Source organism: Phoca vitulina, unplaced genomic scaffold, assembly GCF_004348235.1.
Source record: "Phoca vitulina isolate PV1807 unplaced genomic scaffold, GSC_HSeal_1.0 scaffold48, whole genome shotgun sequence".
Taxonomy (NCBI): domain Eukaryota; kingdom Metazoa; phylum Chordata; class Mammalia; order Carnivora; family Phocidae; genus Phoca; species Phoca vitulina.
Window position 1 is genome coordinate 1865261 of NW_022589751.1, and position 17716 is coordinate 1882976.

Here is a 17716-nt window from a genome sequence, read left to right on the forward strand (position 1 = left end):
CTCTCTCAGTTTACAAATGTCTTAGCAATCTAGAACTAAGCATTTCTATCAATAACCTAGCTTCCAGAAGGAAATATAGATACAATTAAATGTCCTTATAACCTACAGCCCATTGACAGATACTTGAAGAGGGCAGAGTGTAATGTTCCTCCAGGAAGTTCCCAACTATCTTAATATTAATGCCTTGCTAGAGCAAAAAACAACCTTAACTTGACAATGGCAAGCCCTCTGGTATCCTGTGAGTCTTCTTTAACATATGAAAGTTCTTTCCAAACCTCCCTTTTTTTCCTTACCTCCCCCAACCCCATAGTATATAATCAACCACCCCTCACAACCCCAGTGCAGCAGCTCTTTTTGCCCATGGGTCCTGTCCCCGTGCTTTAATAAACCACCATTTTGCACCAAAGACGTCTCAAGAATTCTTTCTTAGTCATCAGCTCCGGACTCCACCCCACTGAACCTCACTTATATTCCAAAACCACATCAAGTAGTATTTCATTATCTGGACAATTGGTTGTTTTTATTTTTCGCTATTATTGATGTGGTTTAGTACCTCTAGCAAGTATTAACATTAAGACAGTTGGGAGTTTCCTGGAAGAATATCACACATGTCCCACTCAGGAGTTGGGGGGCCGGGAGGTTACAGGGTGTCAGCTTGTGCTTTGTCCTCAGCAAGCCTTCTGCTCCCTCATCATTATGAATGAAGCTGTTATAAACACTGTATACAACATTGGACATACATTTTAATTGCTCTTAGGTCAATGTAAGATTGCTAAGTTATATGGTAAATGTATGTTTAATTTTATCAGATATGGCCACATTGTCCTCCAACTGATTGTATTATTTTATATTCCCAGCTGCAATATTAGTATTCCAGTTGCTTTATACCTTTTCTAACCCTGAGTTTTATCCACCCTTTAACATTTAGCCATTCCAGTGGGGTTGTCATTTATTACAATTTCTAAATTTCTAAGTATAAGAAAAACTTAATTTTGTCTTCTGTATAGTAGATCATATTTTAATGCCTCTCAGAAAAATATGTAGAGAGTGATAGTAAAATTCAGTATTCCATTATTTTTTCCTGACTGCCTGCTGCATACCAAAGGAAGCATTAACTTAGACTCTCTCACAGAGGAGTATACTCATGTTTTTATCAGTGCTGTCCTCAAATTCCCAGGTCCCTGTGGATGACTGTCAGCAACAAAATGAAGGAGAAATTGTAATATATATATATTTTAAGAGACTACAGAATTTGTAGCAAAACATATAATTCAACCAATTTGGAATAGTCCAGTTACTATTTTATCACAAAATATTTGTTTTCTCATTCTCAGTTTTGATCTAGTTAAAACCTCACCTGTAGTTACCTTTCTGAATCCTCCATGGTAATTGATCTGTCTGCCCTTCAATGCTGATAGACCCTTATGATCAGTGGATTATGATGGTAATAGTGACAATGATGGTGAAGAAGATGGTGAAGATAATGATGGAAAGTGTGGTGGTGATGGTTGCTTAGCACAGTCCAAGCAAGTATAGGTGCTCAATAAATATATATTGAAAGGTTAAGTGAATGAATGAAAAATTGCTTTTATGGAAGATTTAATACCTGCATAACACTATGCTAATTTGAGTTTATCTCATTATTCTTACAATGATCCATTGCTGTAGTTAATTTGATTTCCCCCTTATTAAAGAACTGGATAGTAAGGCATATAGTAACCGTTTACCTGAGTTAGATGTGGTCACTCAGAATTCTGGTTCATACATAATATCTAGATTTAATTATTCCTTCAATATGATGTTTGTATAGGTTCTCAGGATGTCAAGAATTAGTGTTAGAGTGAATATTAATTTTCTAGGCACCCTGTTTGCTACCTTAGCCCTGCTTCATTAAGAATGTTAGTCTGGCTATAAAAGGCATTAAATGAGCAGCATAGTACTATAGCTCTATTCAGTGATCATTGTTGTAGGTGGACTTCTTTGTGCATATATTCCCTTGGAAGTTAACTGAAAGGAGAATGTGTCCAGGCCAAGGTAGTATTCCTGAGTTCCCTGGCCTAATGCCATCAAAGAATATCTTAGTAACATGGCAATTTAACCATGGTCAAGTTACAACTGTGGAATATATAGCTGAATAATTGCTGAAATATAACTAAATATCAAACATGCATTTAAAGTCACAATAATATATGAAATAATGAGTAATGCATAAAATATCATGTTAAAGAAAAAAACAAAAATGAGTGCAAAACTTCAAAGTTAACTTGCCTTCCTTACCCTATAATCTGTATTAAATCATTCCAAACCACCAACCAGTGTTCTAAAACACAGTAAAAATGTCACTGTATAAATAGTAATCATCATGTTAGGGTATAAAATACTTAAAACTTCACTTCATGATATCCAAGAAACTAATGTGATTCTTGGCAAACTATTGCTTTCTCTGCATTAATGTGGCTGTTCTTACTTAGTACCACAAAATGCCCAAAACCCCTACCACTTTGTTGACATTCTGTGGTTTTTTGAACATTCATCTTTGTAATTGAATTTGAGTATTTTCTTGCATATCATTTGTTTTCATGTTGTATTGAGTTTTGGAGTTACAAATACTAATATTTTCCACATAAACTTTGGTTGACAAGTTTTACTGAGAGAGATGTTCTCTGAAGTGTAAGAAGGGTTTTTGTACCTGGAAAGTGTTCTCCAGGTTGTGCCTGTAATAGATGAAGTTTGGATTAATAGATATATGTCCACATACTGGTCACCATAAACCCTCCATTTATTAGATTGGGTTCTCTGTTAATTGTTAGCTCATATTTCTTCTAGGTCAGGTTTTTATCCATCAGAGACTGCTTCAATGACATTCAACAAATAACATGAAAGTATGAATCCAGAAAAATATAGAGGAAAATTCACATTTCTACAGAAACTAAGGAGATGAAACCACAGAGACTTTCTAAAGAAGGAACTCTTTATCCTATAAAGAGAAAAAAGTTTCCTTGCATGTGCCCAAGGTCCACACTAAAGAATAAAGAAGTAAACTCTTTAATTTAATGTGGGATTTAACCTCCTGGAGTTTCTAAAAACCCCTCCCCTTTTATCGTGACTTTGGTTTTATTCTTTGTTTGCTGTTTAAAAAATCTGATCTTGGTTTTCTCCCCAAAACTCTTGGAATTCTTTTCCTGCTTTATATCCAGGGATTTTGGGGCCTATCATCACCATCACCATCATCATCATTATTCTCAGAACTGCAAATACGTAGATCCACTGCTAAATCCATCCGAGACATTGTTTAAATTGCATTATTTGTATGAATTTACTCAATCCTCATTTTATTTCACAGATGACAAAACAAAGGCACAGTTTTTACTTTTTTTTGAGGGGAGAGATTGTTTATTTCATGGGAAAAAATTGTCAAGAATTTAACTGGGAGATGGTGCATGAAAAGCAACTTTTATGATTCCTGGCCTCCCTAAATGTTGTATAATTTGTTTTAACATTTTGTCAATAGCTGAATGGTTATAAGATTCTACATGGAAAATCATTCACCCAAAACTTAAAAGCCACACCCCACTTTCTTCCAATAACAAAAGCTGTAAAAGAAGTTGATATATGGAATTCTTTGGTCTTTTGCAGAAAAGGTATTTTTATTTTTTTTAACCTGGAAAGATTTTAAGATTTCTTTATATTTGGTGTTTGAAAATTGTATAATGTCTGCCCAGACACCAGCTTTTTTAAATTTATTGAGCTGTTCATCCAGGCAATTTGGAGATTGCCTTTTTGTGAATTTAATAATTTATTCCCAGGGCACCTAGGTGGCTCAGTTGGTTGGGTGACTGTCTTCGGCTCAGGTCATGATCCTGGAGTCTGGGGATTGAGTCCTGCATTGGGCTCCCTGCTCAGCGGGGAGTCTGCTTCTCCCTCTGACCCTCGCCCATCTCATGCTCTCCCTCTCATTCTCTCTCTCTCAAATAAATAAAATATTTTTAAAAAATTTATTCCCCTCTTTTTCCTCTGTTCTCTCTTCCAAAATACCTAATAAACAGAATTTGGGTATTCTGGACCAAATTACTCTCCCCACAAATTTTCTACCTCCTTCTGTCTGTATTTATTTTCTAAAACTTCTCCATTACTTATCTGCCAGCAGTCCTCATGATTTCTTTCTTTCAGCTATTGTATTTTTAATTTATAAAACCTTTTTTTTCTTTTATTGATTGTTTACCTTATAACTTAGTGGTGTTTTAAGGATGCAGTATTATCTTGGAGCACCCTGTGCTGGATTTTGTTTCATTTTCTTTTTTGGCGGGTTGGGAGGGAAGAGGTCGCAGCGATTCTTTCCACGCTGCTCTATCCTACCCTCTAGGTCACCGCTGCGGGCACTCCGAAACTACATTTCAGAGAATCCCTTGCCAGCAGAGTTCCAGATTGAATCCCACTAATGAAAGGCATAGTGTGATGGCTGGAAGGTAGAAGGAAGGCAGAACCATTATTATTCCCTGAAAGTGGTTGTTGTGTGGGCTGCAAAGAAGATGGTATCAAGGAATCGAAGGCTGGAGAACACTGTGCTTGTGGCAGAACATTTAATAAAACTGTAGACTCCAGTTACTCTGAAAGCCCTTCACATCCCCTATTGAAACCATAGAGATCTTTCTTTTTTATTTTTTAAAAGATTTTATTTATTTATTTATTTGAGAGAGAGAGAGAGAACAAGCAGGGGGAGGGCAGGCAATGGTATTGGGAAAAGCAGGCTCCCCGCTGAGCAGGGAGCCCGATGTGGGTTCCATCCTAGGACCCTGGGATCATGACCGGAGAAGGCAGACAATTAACCAACTTAGCCACCCAGATGTCCTGAAACCATAGAAATCTTTCTAATGCAATCTGACCATGCCTTACCAGCATTTTAATACTAATGAGTCCCCTATTGTCCTTGAGATATGCTAATAATAGCACCCACATATCTTCCTATTTTGGTCCTTGAAAGTCTCTTATTTCCATTCAACTACTGAAAAACTCTCTTCCTGCACAGGTATTTGACATTACTTATTATTTAAAGTCTGCCTATGCCTTCAGCTCATGTTGTTCTATTTTCTGTCACCATCTTGTAAACATATAGAAGCATGATGTTATAGCTGCATGCTTCACAAATGCTGTTGACCCACTTGAAATGCCCTCCATTTTCATTGTCCAAGTGGAAACTTTCTTGTGTCTTCCAAAATCACCTTTTCTATGGAGTCTCCAAAATATATAAAGATCCCAAGAAATTCAAACTGTTAAAAAATGGGCAGAGAAACTGAATAGACATTGTTCCATAGAGGACATATAAATCGCCAACAGGTACAGGAAAAGATACTCATTATCACTAATGGAAATGTAAACATCACTAAGGGAAATACAAGTAAAACAACAATGAGATATCACCTCACACTTCTTTGCATGCCTATTACTACAAGTCCCCACAAAGGATAAGAACTGTTAGCAAGGATGTGGAAAAAAAAAAAGGAACCCTTGTACACTATTGATGAAAATGTAAATTGATACAGTCACTCTGATAAACAATCTAGTGTTTCCTGAAACATTTCAAAATAAAATTACCATTTGATCCAGCAATCCCACTTCTGGTTATATATCCAAAAGAATTTAAATATGTATCTTAAACAGATATCTGTACTCCCATGTTCATTGCAGCATTTTTCACAGTAGCCAAGATGTGGAAATAACCTAAAAGTCCATGTAAAGAAGAATGGATAAAGAAAATGTGACATATATATATTATGGAATATCATTCAGACTTTACAAAGAAGAAACTGCCACTTGCACCAACATGTATATGCCTGGAGGATATTATTCTAAGTAAAATAAGCCAAACATAGTAAGACAAACGCTGCATGATCTCATTCACATGTGGAATCTAATCAAATACATAGAAGCAGAGAGTAGAATGGTGGTTGTCAGGGGCTGGGGGGAAGGGGAAATAGGAAGGTATTGATAAAGTTTCAGTTATACATAATAAATGAGTTCTGGAAATCTGTATAACATAGGACCTACAATTAACAATATTTTATTGCCTATTTAAAATTTTGCTAATAGGGTAGATAAATTAAGTGCTTTTACCTACCATGTAAGGGTAAAAAATCAACAACAAAGATTACGGGAAGAAATAGTTGGAGGTGATAGATAGGTTCATGTCATTGATAGTGATGATGGTTTCAAGGATGTATACTTAACTCCAAACATTCAAGTTGTATACATTAAATATGTATATGTCAATCATACTTAATGGAAGTTTTTAAAAATTTGTATCTTCAACATACAATTAGCTTAAGGAATTTGTCTCAATAAAATTTTACAGCACCAGAGTCTAGTGCATTAATCTCCACATTAGGGTTTGTCCTTCACTGGGTACCATATATGGCTGGCAACAATCCAGTTTTAGATTTCTGGTCTTCATTTTTCTATTGGTCAGTTCACACAACCAGTATAGTCTATCTCAAGGTAATATAAATGCATTTAATTAGTTTAAGTATAATAAATTACCAATGGTAACTAAAATGTTGGGAGACTCACACTCTTTTCAGTAGTTTGACCACAAGTCCTAGATTTATTCCTACATTACTGAACCTCAACCACTTCCATACACTCTTCAGTTGTTCAGCTCTCAGGGTGGAACATTATTTCCATGTTCCTGCAGCATCTTGTTGCTATGTCCATGAGTATTTTCAAGTGGACCCTAGAGATTATCTGGCTCAATCTCCATATTTTATGGAAAAGATGACTTGCGTGTTTTTGGAAGTTGACCAGTTAGTTGAAGGCAACACCAGATTTGTCCAGTGCAAGTGATTCAGAGTCTACTTTGGTACTCTTGTATTCCATTCCCACTGCCACTTCCCTAAGCCATCATTCTCTTTCTTCCAATTCTGGTAACAGAGTCTGTACTCACTTTCCTACTCTGATCTTGGCTTTTTTCAGACTTGTTAATACAATGTGTACAGCTAATCATCTGTGATTTTTTAGGGCATGTTTGATACTTCATTGTAAATAAGGTGAAATCTAAACCTTGTAATAGGACCATGAGGACAAGTAGGATCTAATCATGTTTCAAAAAATGTATTTGAGATTATCTAATCTCAGGTTTTGGCTAAAAGCAAACAAAAAATTGTGTTAAACATTTTATTTTTTATTTTCTTCAGTTTTTATTTATATTCCAGTTAGTTAACATACAGTGTAATATTAGTTTCAGGTGTACAATTTAGTGATTCAGCACTTACATACAACACCCTGTACTCATCACAAGTGTACTCCTTAATACCCATCACCTATTTCACACACCCCCCACCTCCCCTCTGGTAACCATCAGTTTGTTCTCTATAGTTAAGACTCTGTTTCTTGGTTTGCCTCTCTCTTTTCTTCCCTTTTGATCATTTGTTTTGTTTCTAAATTCTACATATGAGTGAAATCACATGGTATATTCTCTGACTGACTAATTTGGTGTAGTATAATACTTTCTAGCTCCCTCCGTGTAATTGCAAATGGCACTATTCTTTTTTATAGCTGAGTAAATTTCCTTTGTTTATAAATACCACATCTTTATCCATTCATCAGTCAATATACATTTGGCTCTTTCCATAACTTGGCTATTGTAGATAATGCTGCTATAAACATCAGGGTGCATGTGTCTTCAAATTAGTATTTTGTATTCTTTGGGTAATTACCTAGTAATGCAATTGTTGGATCGTAGAGTAGTTCTATTTTTAACTTTTGAGGAAGCTCCAACTGTTTTCCAGAGTGGCTGCACCAGTTTGCATTCCCACCAACAGTGTAAGAAGGTTCCACTTTCTTTACATCCTCCCCAACACCATGTGTTTCTTCCGTTGTTAATCTTTTTTTTTTTTTAAACTAACATCTTTTGTTTGTTTTTTTATTTTTATTCAATTTTTTATTTTAATTCAATTTAGTTAACATATGGTGTATTATTAGTTTCAGGGATAGAATTTAGTGATTCATCAGTTGCATATAACACCCCGTGCTCATTATCTCAAGTGCCCTCTTTAATGCTCATCACTCAATTACTTCATCCCCCTACCCACCTTCCCCCCAGCAACCTTCAGTTGTTTCCTATAGTTAAGAGTCTCTTATGGTTTCCCTCCCTCTCTGTTTTTATCTTATTTTATTTTTCTTTTCCTTCCCTTATATTCATCTATTTTGTTTCTTAAGTTCCGCATATGAGTGAAATCATATGGTATTTGTCTTTCTCTGACTGACTTACTTCGCTTAGCATAATAACCCTCTAGTTCCATCCATGTCATTGCAAATGGCAAGATTTCATTTTTTTAAAAGAAAGTCTTTTTTTTAAAAGATTTTATTTATTTATTTAAGAGAGAGAGAGTATGAGCGGGGGGGCAGGGAGGTGCAGAAGCAGACTCCCTGCTGAGCAGGGAGCCCAATGTGGGGCTCGATCCTGAGGACCCTGGGATCATAACCTGAGCCGAAAGCAGCCGTTTATCTGACTGAGCCAACCAAGCACCTCCAAGATTTCATTTTTTGATGGCTGTGTAATATTCCATTGTATATTTTACATATATATATATATACACACACACCACATATATTATACACACACACACACACCCCACATCTTTATCCACTCATCTGTCGATGGACATCTGGGCTCTTTACATAGTTTGGCTATTGTGGACATTGCTGCTATAAACATTTAGGTGCATGTGCCACTTTGAATCACTATTTTTGTATCCTTTGGGTAAATACCTAGTAGTACAATTGCTGGGTGGTAGGGTAGTTCTATTTTTAACTTTTTGAGGAACCTCCATACTGTTTTCCACAGTGGCTGCACCAATTTGCATTCCCACTAACAGTGTCAGAGGGTTCCTCTTACTCTGCATCCTCATTAACATCTGTTGTTTCCTGAGTTGTTCATTTTAGTCATTCTGAGTGGTGTGAGGTGGTATCTCATTGTGGTTTTGATTTGTATTTCCCTGATGCTGAGTGATGTGGATCATTTTTTCACGTGTCTGTTGGCCATTTATATGTCTTCTTTGGAGAAATGCGTTCGTGTCTTCTGCCCATTTCTTGATTGGAATTTTTGTTTTTTGGGTGTTGAGTTTGATAAGTTCTTTATAGATTTTGGATACCCACCATTTATCTGATAAGATATTTGCAAATATTTTCTCCCATTTCATAGGCTGCCTTTTAGTTTTGTCGACTGTTTTTTTTTTTTTTTTTTTGCTATGCAAAAGCTTTTTATCTTAATGAAGTCCCAATAGTTCATTTTTGCTTTTGTTTCCCTTGCCTTTGAAGATGTATCTAGCAAGAAGCTGCTGCAGCCAAGGCCAACGAAGTTGCTGACTGTGTTTTCCTCTAGGATTTTGATGGATTCCTGTCTCATATTTAGGTCTTTCATCCATTTGAGTTTATTTTTGTGTATGGCATAAGGAAATGGTCCAGTTTCATTCTTCTGCACGTGGCGGTCCAATTTTCCCAACACCATTTGTTGAAGAGACTTTTTTTTTCCCTTTGGATATTCTTTCCTGCTTTGTCAAGGATTAGTTGACTATAGAGTTGAGGATCCATTTCTGGGTTCTCTATTCTGCTCCATTGATCTATGTATTTGTTTTTGTGCCAGTACCATTTTGTCTTGATGATTACAGCTATGTAATACAGCTTGAAGTCCAGAATGGTGATGCCTCCAGCTTTGGTTTTCTTTTTCAACATTCCTCTGGCTATTTGGGGTCTTTTCTGGTTCCATACAAATTTTAGGATTATTTGTTCCAGCTCTGTGGAAAATGTTGATGGTATTTTGATAGGGATTGCATTGAATGTGTAGATTGCTCTGGGTAGCATAGACATTTTAACAATATTTGTTCTTCCAGTCCATGAGGATGGAATGTTTTTCATTTCTTTGTGTCTTCCTCAACTTCTTTCATGAGTGTTCTATAGTTTGCAGAGTACAGATCCTTTGCCTCTTTGGTTAGGTTTATTCCTAGGTATCTTATGGTTTGTGGTGCAATAGTAAATGGGATCGATTCCTTGACTTCTCTTTCTTCTGCCTCATTGTTAGTGTATAGTAATGCAACTGAGTTCTGTGTGTTGTGTTTCTATCCTGCAACTTTGCTGAATTCCTGTAACAGTTCTAGCAATTTTTGGGTAGAGTCCTTTGGGTTTTCTACATAAAGTATAATGTAGTCTACAAAGAGTGGTAGTTTGACTTCTTTGCCAATTTGGATGCCTTTTATTTCTTTTTGTTGTCTGATTGCTGAGGCTAGGATTTCCAGTACTATGTTAACAACAGTGGTAAGAGTGGACATCCCTGTCATGTTCCCGACCTTAGGAGAAAAGCTCTCAGTTTTTCCCCATTGAGGATGATATTTACTGTGGGTTTTCATATATGGCTTTTATGATGTTGAGCTATGTTCCCTCTATCCCTACCTAGTGGAAGATTTTTTATCAAGAAAGAATGCTGTATTTTGTCAAATGTTTTTTATGCATCAATTGAGAGGATTATATGATTTTTATCCTTTCTTTCATTAATGTGCTGTATCATGTTGATTGATTTGCAAATATTCAGCCACCTCTATGGCCCAAGAATAACTCCCACTTGGTCGTGGTGACTAATTCTTTTAATGTACTGTTGAATTCAATTTGCTAGTATTTTATTGAGCATTTTTGCATCCATGTTCACCAGGATATAGGCCTATAATTTTCCTTTTAGTGGAGTCTTTCTGTTTTGGGGTCAAGGTAATGCTGCCTCATAGAATGAGTTTGGAAGTTTTCTTTCCATTTCTATTTTTTGGGGAACAGTTTCAGAAAAATAGGTATTAATTCTTCTTTAAATGTTTGGTAGAATTCCCATGGGAATCTCTCCGGCTCTGGACTCTAATTTGTTGGGAAATTTTTGATTACTGATTCAATTTCTTTGCTGGTTATGGTTCTGTTCATGTTTTCTATTTCTGCCTGTTTCAGTTTTGGTAGTTTATATGTTTCTAGGACTGCATCCATTTCTTCCAGATTGCCTAATTTATTGGCATATAATTTTTTATAGTATTCTCTTATAACTGTTTGTATTTCTTTGGTGTTGTTTGTTGTGACCTCTCCTGTTTCATTCATGATTTTATTTATTTGGGTCCTTTCTTCTTTCTTTTTGATAAGTCTGGCTAGGGGTTTATCAATCTTGTTAATTCTTTCAGAGAACCAGCTCCTAGTTTCATTGATCTGTTCTACTTTTTTGATTTCTATATCATTAATTTCTGATATAATCTTTATTATTTCTCTTCTCCTTCTGGTTTTAGGCTTTATTTGCTATTCTTTTTCCAGTTCCTTTAGGTGTAAGGTTAGGTCATGTATTTAAGGCTTTTCTTGCTTCTTGAGGACGGTCTATATTGCTGCATATTTCCCCTTTAGGACTGCTTTTGCTGCATCCCAAAGGTTTTGAACTGTCATGTTTTCATTTTCATTTGCTTCCATGTATTTTTTAAATTCTTATTTAGTTTCCTGGTTGACCCAGTCATCCTTTAGTAGAATGTTCTTTAACTTCCATGTATTTGTGGTCTTTCCAGATTTTTTTCTTGTGGCTGATTTTAAGTTTCATAGCATTGTGGTCTGAAAATATGCATGGTATGATCTCAGTCTTTTTGTACCAGTTGAGTCCTGATTTGTGACCCACTCAGTATATGATCTATTCTGGAGAATGTTACGTGTGCGCTCGAGAAGAATGTGTGTTTTGTTGCTTTAGGATGAAATGCTCTGTTTGTATCTGTGAAGATTATCTGGTCCAGTGTGTCATTCAAAGCCCTCGTTTCTTTGTTGATCTGCTTAGATGATCTGTCCCTTGCTGTGAGTGGGGTGTTAAAGTCCCCTACTGTTATTGTATTATTATCAATGTGTTTCTTCAATTTTGCTATTAATTGATTTATATATTTGACTGCTCTTGAGTTAGAGGCATAAATATTTACAACTGTTAAAGCTTCTTGTTGTATAGACCCCTTTATTGTGATATAGTGTCCTTCTTCATCTCTTATTATACTCTTTGGCTTAAAATCTAGTTTTTCTGATATAAGTATGGCTTTCTTTTGATGTCCATTAGCATGATAAATGGTTCTCCACCCTCTCACTTTCAATCTGGAGGTGTCTTTGGGTCTAAAATGAGTCTCTTTTAAGCAGCATATTAATGGGTCTTGTTTTTTAATCCATTCTGATACCCTATGTCTTTTGTTGGGAACATTTAGTTCATTTACATTCAGAGTAATTATTGAAAGATGTGAATAGTGTCCTTGTATTTCCTGTAAAGTTGCTGTTCCTGTACATTGTCTCTGTTCCCTTCTGGTTTTTGTTACTTTTGTTCTCTCCTGTGTTCAAAGGGTCCCCTTTAGTATTTCTTGAAGGGCTGGTTTAGTGTTCATGAATTCCTTTAGTTTTTGTCTTGGAAACTCTTTCTCTCTCCTTCTATTCTTAATGACAGCCTTGCTGGATACAGTGTTCTTGGCTGCATATTTTTCCCATTTAGCATGTTGAATATGTCATGCCAGTTTTTCTGGCCTGCCAGGTCTCTGTGGACAGATTTTTTGCCAGCCTTATGTGTCTACCCTTGTAGGTTAAGGACCTCTTGCCCGGAGCTGCTTTCAGGATTTTCTCTTTATCTTTGTCATTTGCAAGTTTCATTACAATATGTCAAGGTGTTGACCTTTTGTTTGTTGATTTTGAGGGGAGTTCTCTGTGCCTCTTGGACATGAATGCTTGTTTCCTTCCCCAAATTAGGGAAGTTCTCAGCTCTAATTTGTTCAAATAAACCTTCTGCCCCCTTTTCCCTCTTCTTTTTCTGGGACTTATATAATACAGATATTATTTTGCTTTATGGAATTGCTGAGTTCCCAAAGTCTACCTTCGTGATCTAATAGTTTTCTTTCCCTCTTCTTTTCGGCTTCATTGTTTTCCATAATTCTCTTCTTTATCACGGATTTGCTCTTCTGCTTCATTTTCCCTCATTTTTATGGCCTCCACTTGGGACTGCATCTCAGTTATAGTATTTTTAATTTTGGCCTGACTACATTTTAGTTCTTTTATTGCTACAGTAAAGGATTATCTTGTGTCTTCTATGCTTTTTTCAAGCCCAGCTAGTATCTTTAAAATCATTGTTTTAAATTCTAGCTCAGACATCTTACTTATCTCTGTATTGATTAAATCCCTCGCTATGAGTACTACCTCCTATTCTTTCTTTTGGAGTGAATTTCTCTCTCTTATCATTTTGTCCAGAAAAGAAAAGAAGAAAGAAAAAGAAACAACAACAACAACAAAAACCTTGGGAAGTGTTTCTGGTGTATGCTGTATATACTCTGCTGTTGTGTTTTGGCTGTTCTTTCCCACTGGTCTGTCCTCTAAAGAGATCCTCCTTGCTTATATTGGGGAGTGTTTGGGCCTTTAACTAGATGTGCTTTCATTTCTTTGTTAAGATAAGCCCAGAAAAGAAAAAAGAAAAAGTCTGATCCAAGACAAAAGGAAAACGAACAAAAATGCCAACAAACAAACAAAAAACTTTAAGTCTGATTCCAAAGAATAAGAAAGAAAGAAGGAAAAAGGAATATGGAAAGAAGAAAGGACGAAAAAAATAGGAAGCCTGAGCCGAACAATAAGAGAAGGAAACAAACAAACCAACAAACGAACAAAAAATTACAAGCCTGATACCAAAAAAAGACAAATATATATAAAATAAAAGATAAAAAAAGAAAAATAAAAAAATTTTAAAAATTAAGGAAAAAAAAAAAGAAAAGAAAAAAAAGGGGGAAGCAAGCCTGGTTCTATTTCCAACAGAGCCTTATGTTTTGGAGCACTCTTAATCAGTAGACTTGGTACATGCGGGGGGCCTATGTTGGTCTTCTGAGGGAGAGGCCTGCTGGGATAACTCAGAAGCTGACTTGCCTTGTAAAGATGCCCCTGCCAGGTACTGGGGAGTGGGTTTAGTGTAGGGAAATCTAGCCTCCACTGGAGGCATTGCGTTCCTCTCTGAAGTCCAACTGTGCAGTGAGGGGAGGTTGGAAAGGGTAGGAGGAATTTGGTGTCATCCTGCCATCTGGTCCCTGGGGAGGGGAACTCCTGGCCACCACTGTTCAGGCAGTCCTCTCAGAAAAGCAAACAACCTTCTCTGTCCTGGGCTTTTGTCAGTTCCCTGCCCTTAACCTATCTGTTCCTGGTCCATTGGTGAGCCCAGCGCCACAGATCTCCTGTATTTTATCTGTGGCTGGTGTCTGGGATTCAAAAATCCAAGTTTTAAAGGTTCTGGCAAGGTGTGGACCCACTCACCTCCCCTGGAGGAGAGCCTTGTGGTGTGCCCAGCACTGTCCTGTCCAAGAAAAGCAGTCGTACAGTGCTCACACAGAGACTAGAGTTTATTGTGATGCACAGCAAAAAGCTACAACCAAGTTATCTGCTGTCTGCATGTGACTCAGTCCCCTACTCCATTCTGTCCCAGAAAAGCAGTTGCATGGAAGCTTGAATCTATTGTGGCAGACAGTGAGAAGCAGTGGCCAGGTTATCTGCAGCCGGCCCATGTCTCTGCTCTCTGCACAGTTCTGTTCCAGAGAAGCAGCCACTCAGCATGCATACTGTGGTTTAAGCCTATTGTGGCTCACAGTGAAAATCTGCTACAAGGTTATCTGCCCTCTATGCACACCTCTGTCCCTGCTGTTGAGCACCGCTCAATGGCTCCCAGCTGGCCTTTTGTCCTTGAAGAGGCAAAATACACTCTTCCAAATGTACTCTGGGAAGGGGAGTAATCTCTTCCACTGCAACACAGGGAATCTCACCAAGCCTTATTGTGCGATCCCTACCCATTGTGCTCTCTCCTGCTCTTCCCCTCTTCCAGAGTTTGCTCCATGAAAAGAGTTCCCTCACCTTTGCAGCCTGCAGCTTTCCTCTCCCCTAATTCAGGACTCTGAACCTCCCATCTGCCATGTTCTATCCCTTCAACTGTGCAGATAATTTTCTTAATCCTCAGATCAAATTGATAGTTGTTCAAAATAGTTGGATGTTGATCTAGCTGTGTTAGAAGCACTAGGCAAGCTCAGGGTCCCCCTACTACTCTGCCACCTTAACTCCTCTACCCTGTTCTTAATCTTTTTAAAGATGTTTATTCTGAAGAAAAAATATACATACCCTGCTGGAAAATAAAGGTACACAAAGTTTAAGGATTGAGATCATGACAATGTTGGTTTTAAAGTAGGTTATCAATCAGAAGATAACCTTATAGATGATAACACCAGTCAATGAGGAAAAATCTTATTTGTTTATTTTCATCAGTAATGTAAAGAAGATAAGCAAATAACTTCAGTTTCCCCAACTTAAATCTTTGGAAGAAATTAAAGAAATATGAAATAAGTGCTCCCATCCACTGATATACACAAGCATTCTGTGGTAAGAACTTTAAGATAGGAACCAATCAGAAGTGTGCATTGTGCATCTGAGGGGCTGGAGCTAGAATAAATAATTTAGGAACTAGGAGTATTGGTCAGCCATGGGATGCTATGATTATTCCCTCTCCTTAGAATTTTGTTCTCTAAGACTGAGAACAATTCTGTTTCTACAGCATGGGATTGGTATATACATATGTAGCTAAGCTAAGAGCCAAGAACAGCATTTAAGAGCACACCTGATGCAAACCAAATGTATTCCAAGGTGAAGGGTACTATGACCATTATTTCCTTGGTCTAGGCATGGAGGGAATGTGGACCCAAGCATTGGTACTATTTCCATTATTTCCTACATTCCACAGCTTTTATACAACCTTCTGTCATTTGAATATCTAAATGACTTTTTGTAAATATTTATTAATTCTGTTCAGCCGTGTTCATGGGTAGAGAGAAGTGAAATAGTAAATGTATAAATTTACTAAATTTTGGAAATTTCAAGCACATGGTTTATCAGAGGGAAGAAGAAAAATTCAGTAAAGAATTTTGCAATTAATCATTATCATCAATATGTGGAATATTTAGGAAGAAAGCTAGCCATGCACATCAAGGTAAAATGTGGCCTTGAAAAACAGATTTCCATTTCGCTAAGGATGTGCAGGGTCAAGTGAAGTCTGCCAGAGACCTTACACTACAACTCTGTGGACTGCTACGTTGGCCAGAATGAAGACAAATGGTTCTCTAGGCCTTCCACTCCAGGGCCATGTGATTTTTATCTTGATATTTTCATTCTGCACATCGTCTCCCTCAGAGCCCTGTGGACCTGCTTGTTCCGCAGAGTGTAGATGACAGGGTTGAGCAGCGGGGTCACCACTGTGTTCACAAGGGCAGCCTCCCTGTTGGAGACCAGCCTGTTCATTTGCTTTGGTTTCACATATATAAACACACAGCTGCCATACATCAGAGAGAGGACTATGAGGTGAGAAGAGCAGGTGGAGAAAGCTTTGTTTCTCCTTTGCTGACGGGAGTCGCATGATTGTGACTATTATGTTGCTGTAGGCAATGATGGTTATGATAAGGGATGTCAAAAGGATAAAGGAAGTGAGGACAAAGGCCAACATATCAACAGACCTGAAGTCAGAACAGGAGAGAAGAATCAGGGGGCCAAGGTCACAGAAGAAGTGGGGGATGACATGGGGGCCACAGAAGGGTAACTGGGAAACCTTTACTACCAGACCAGTGATGAGAGGGAAGGCCAAAGCGAAGCAGGCAGTGACCAGGAGGAAGCAAGTCTTCAGGTTCATGATGGTCGGGTAATGCAGAGGCTTGCAAATGGCCAGATACCGATCCAGAGACATCACTGCTATGAGGAAGAAAACTGCCGATCCCAGAAATACAGTGACAAATGCCTGTATGAAACAGGCAGGAATGGAAATGGTTTGCTTGCCTAAGAGAAAGATGACCAGCAACTTAGGAATAACAGCACTTATGATACCACACTCCAAGACGGAGAAAATGCTGAGGAAAAAGTACATAGGTGTGTGGAGCCGGGAGTCAGCAGAGGTGATGGTGACTATGACAGCATTGCTTACAATGGATGCCAGGTATGCCAGCAGGTGCACCAGGAAGAGGACCTTTCCCAGGTGCTGGATGGTAGGAAACCCCTCCAAGGTGGATTCTTGGACATTTGTAACATTCCCCATTTCCATCGGCATGTCTTTCCACAGCAGCATCACTGCTGGTCTTAACCTACAATGAAGAAGACATCAGGAAACACAAAGGTTTTAGAGGAGCATATGATTAAGTTATTTAACTATTAGAGAAGGTGGAGAGGCAGATAGTAAAGTGGATTAGCCAATTGGTTCTTGAATCAGAAGGACCTGAGTTCAGTATTAGTTCAATAGTGAGTTCTAACTCATGAGAGATGGGTCATTTTTGGAAAGTTAGCCTTTTTGAACTTTACTTTCACCCTCTATAGAATGAAGATGATAGGATCTACCTGTTCATGTTCTTGTGAGAATTAAGTAAGGTAAAGCATGTAACTCACTTGGCATATGATGCCAATGTTTCCTATGTGTTCCTCAGAGTCTCATTATAATGTTATGATCATTAATATAATGCTTAGTAGAGCATCATTAGTCAGCAGAAGTAGTGACATTTTTCTAGTTATACAACATTTTATTTTTAATAATATTATCAATTTGTTTGTAAACATAACAATTATGTTAGTAATATTCTCCTTGGATATCCTTTTTAATAATGCAAAACATTCTATGGTGCAAATTGTGATCACCATCATTTGTTGAGGA

At 37.5% G+C, this 17716-nt stretch overlaps 1 protein-coding gene across 1 annotated transcript; it reads right to left on the bottom strand.

Moving 5' to 3' along the window:
* Positions 1–13488: 13488 nt before the first annotated feature.
* On the bottom strand, positions 13489–17116 carry LOC116649529 (olfactory receptor 49-like; the record flags this gene model as incomplete). Its single annotated transcript, XM_032432422.1, is given in 3 exon segments — positions 13489–13504; positions 16211–16414; positions 16416–17116. Coding segments are annotated over 3 exon segments (921 nt in total), but the record flags the coding sequence as incomplete, so codon positions are not given.
* Between the last annotated feature and the right edge of the window lie 600 nt (positions 17117–17716).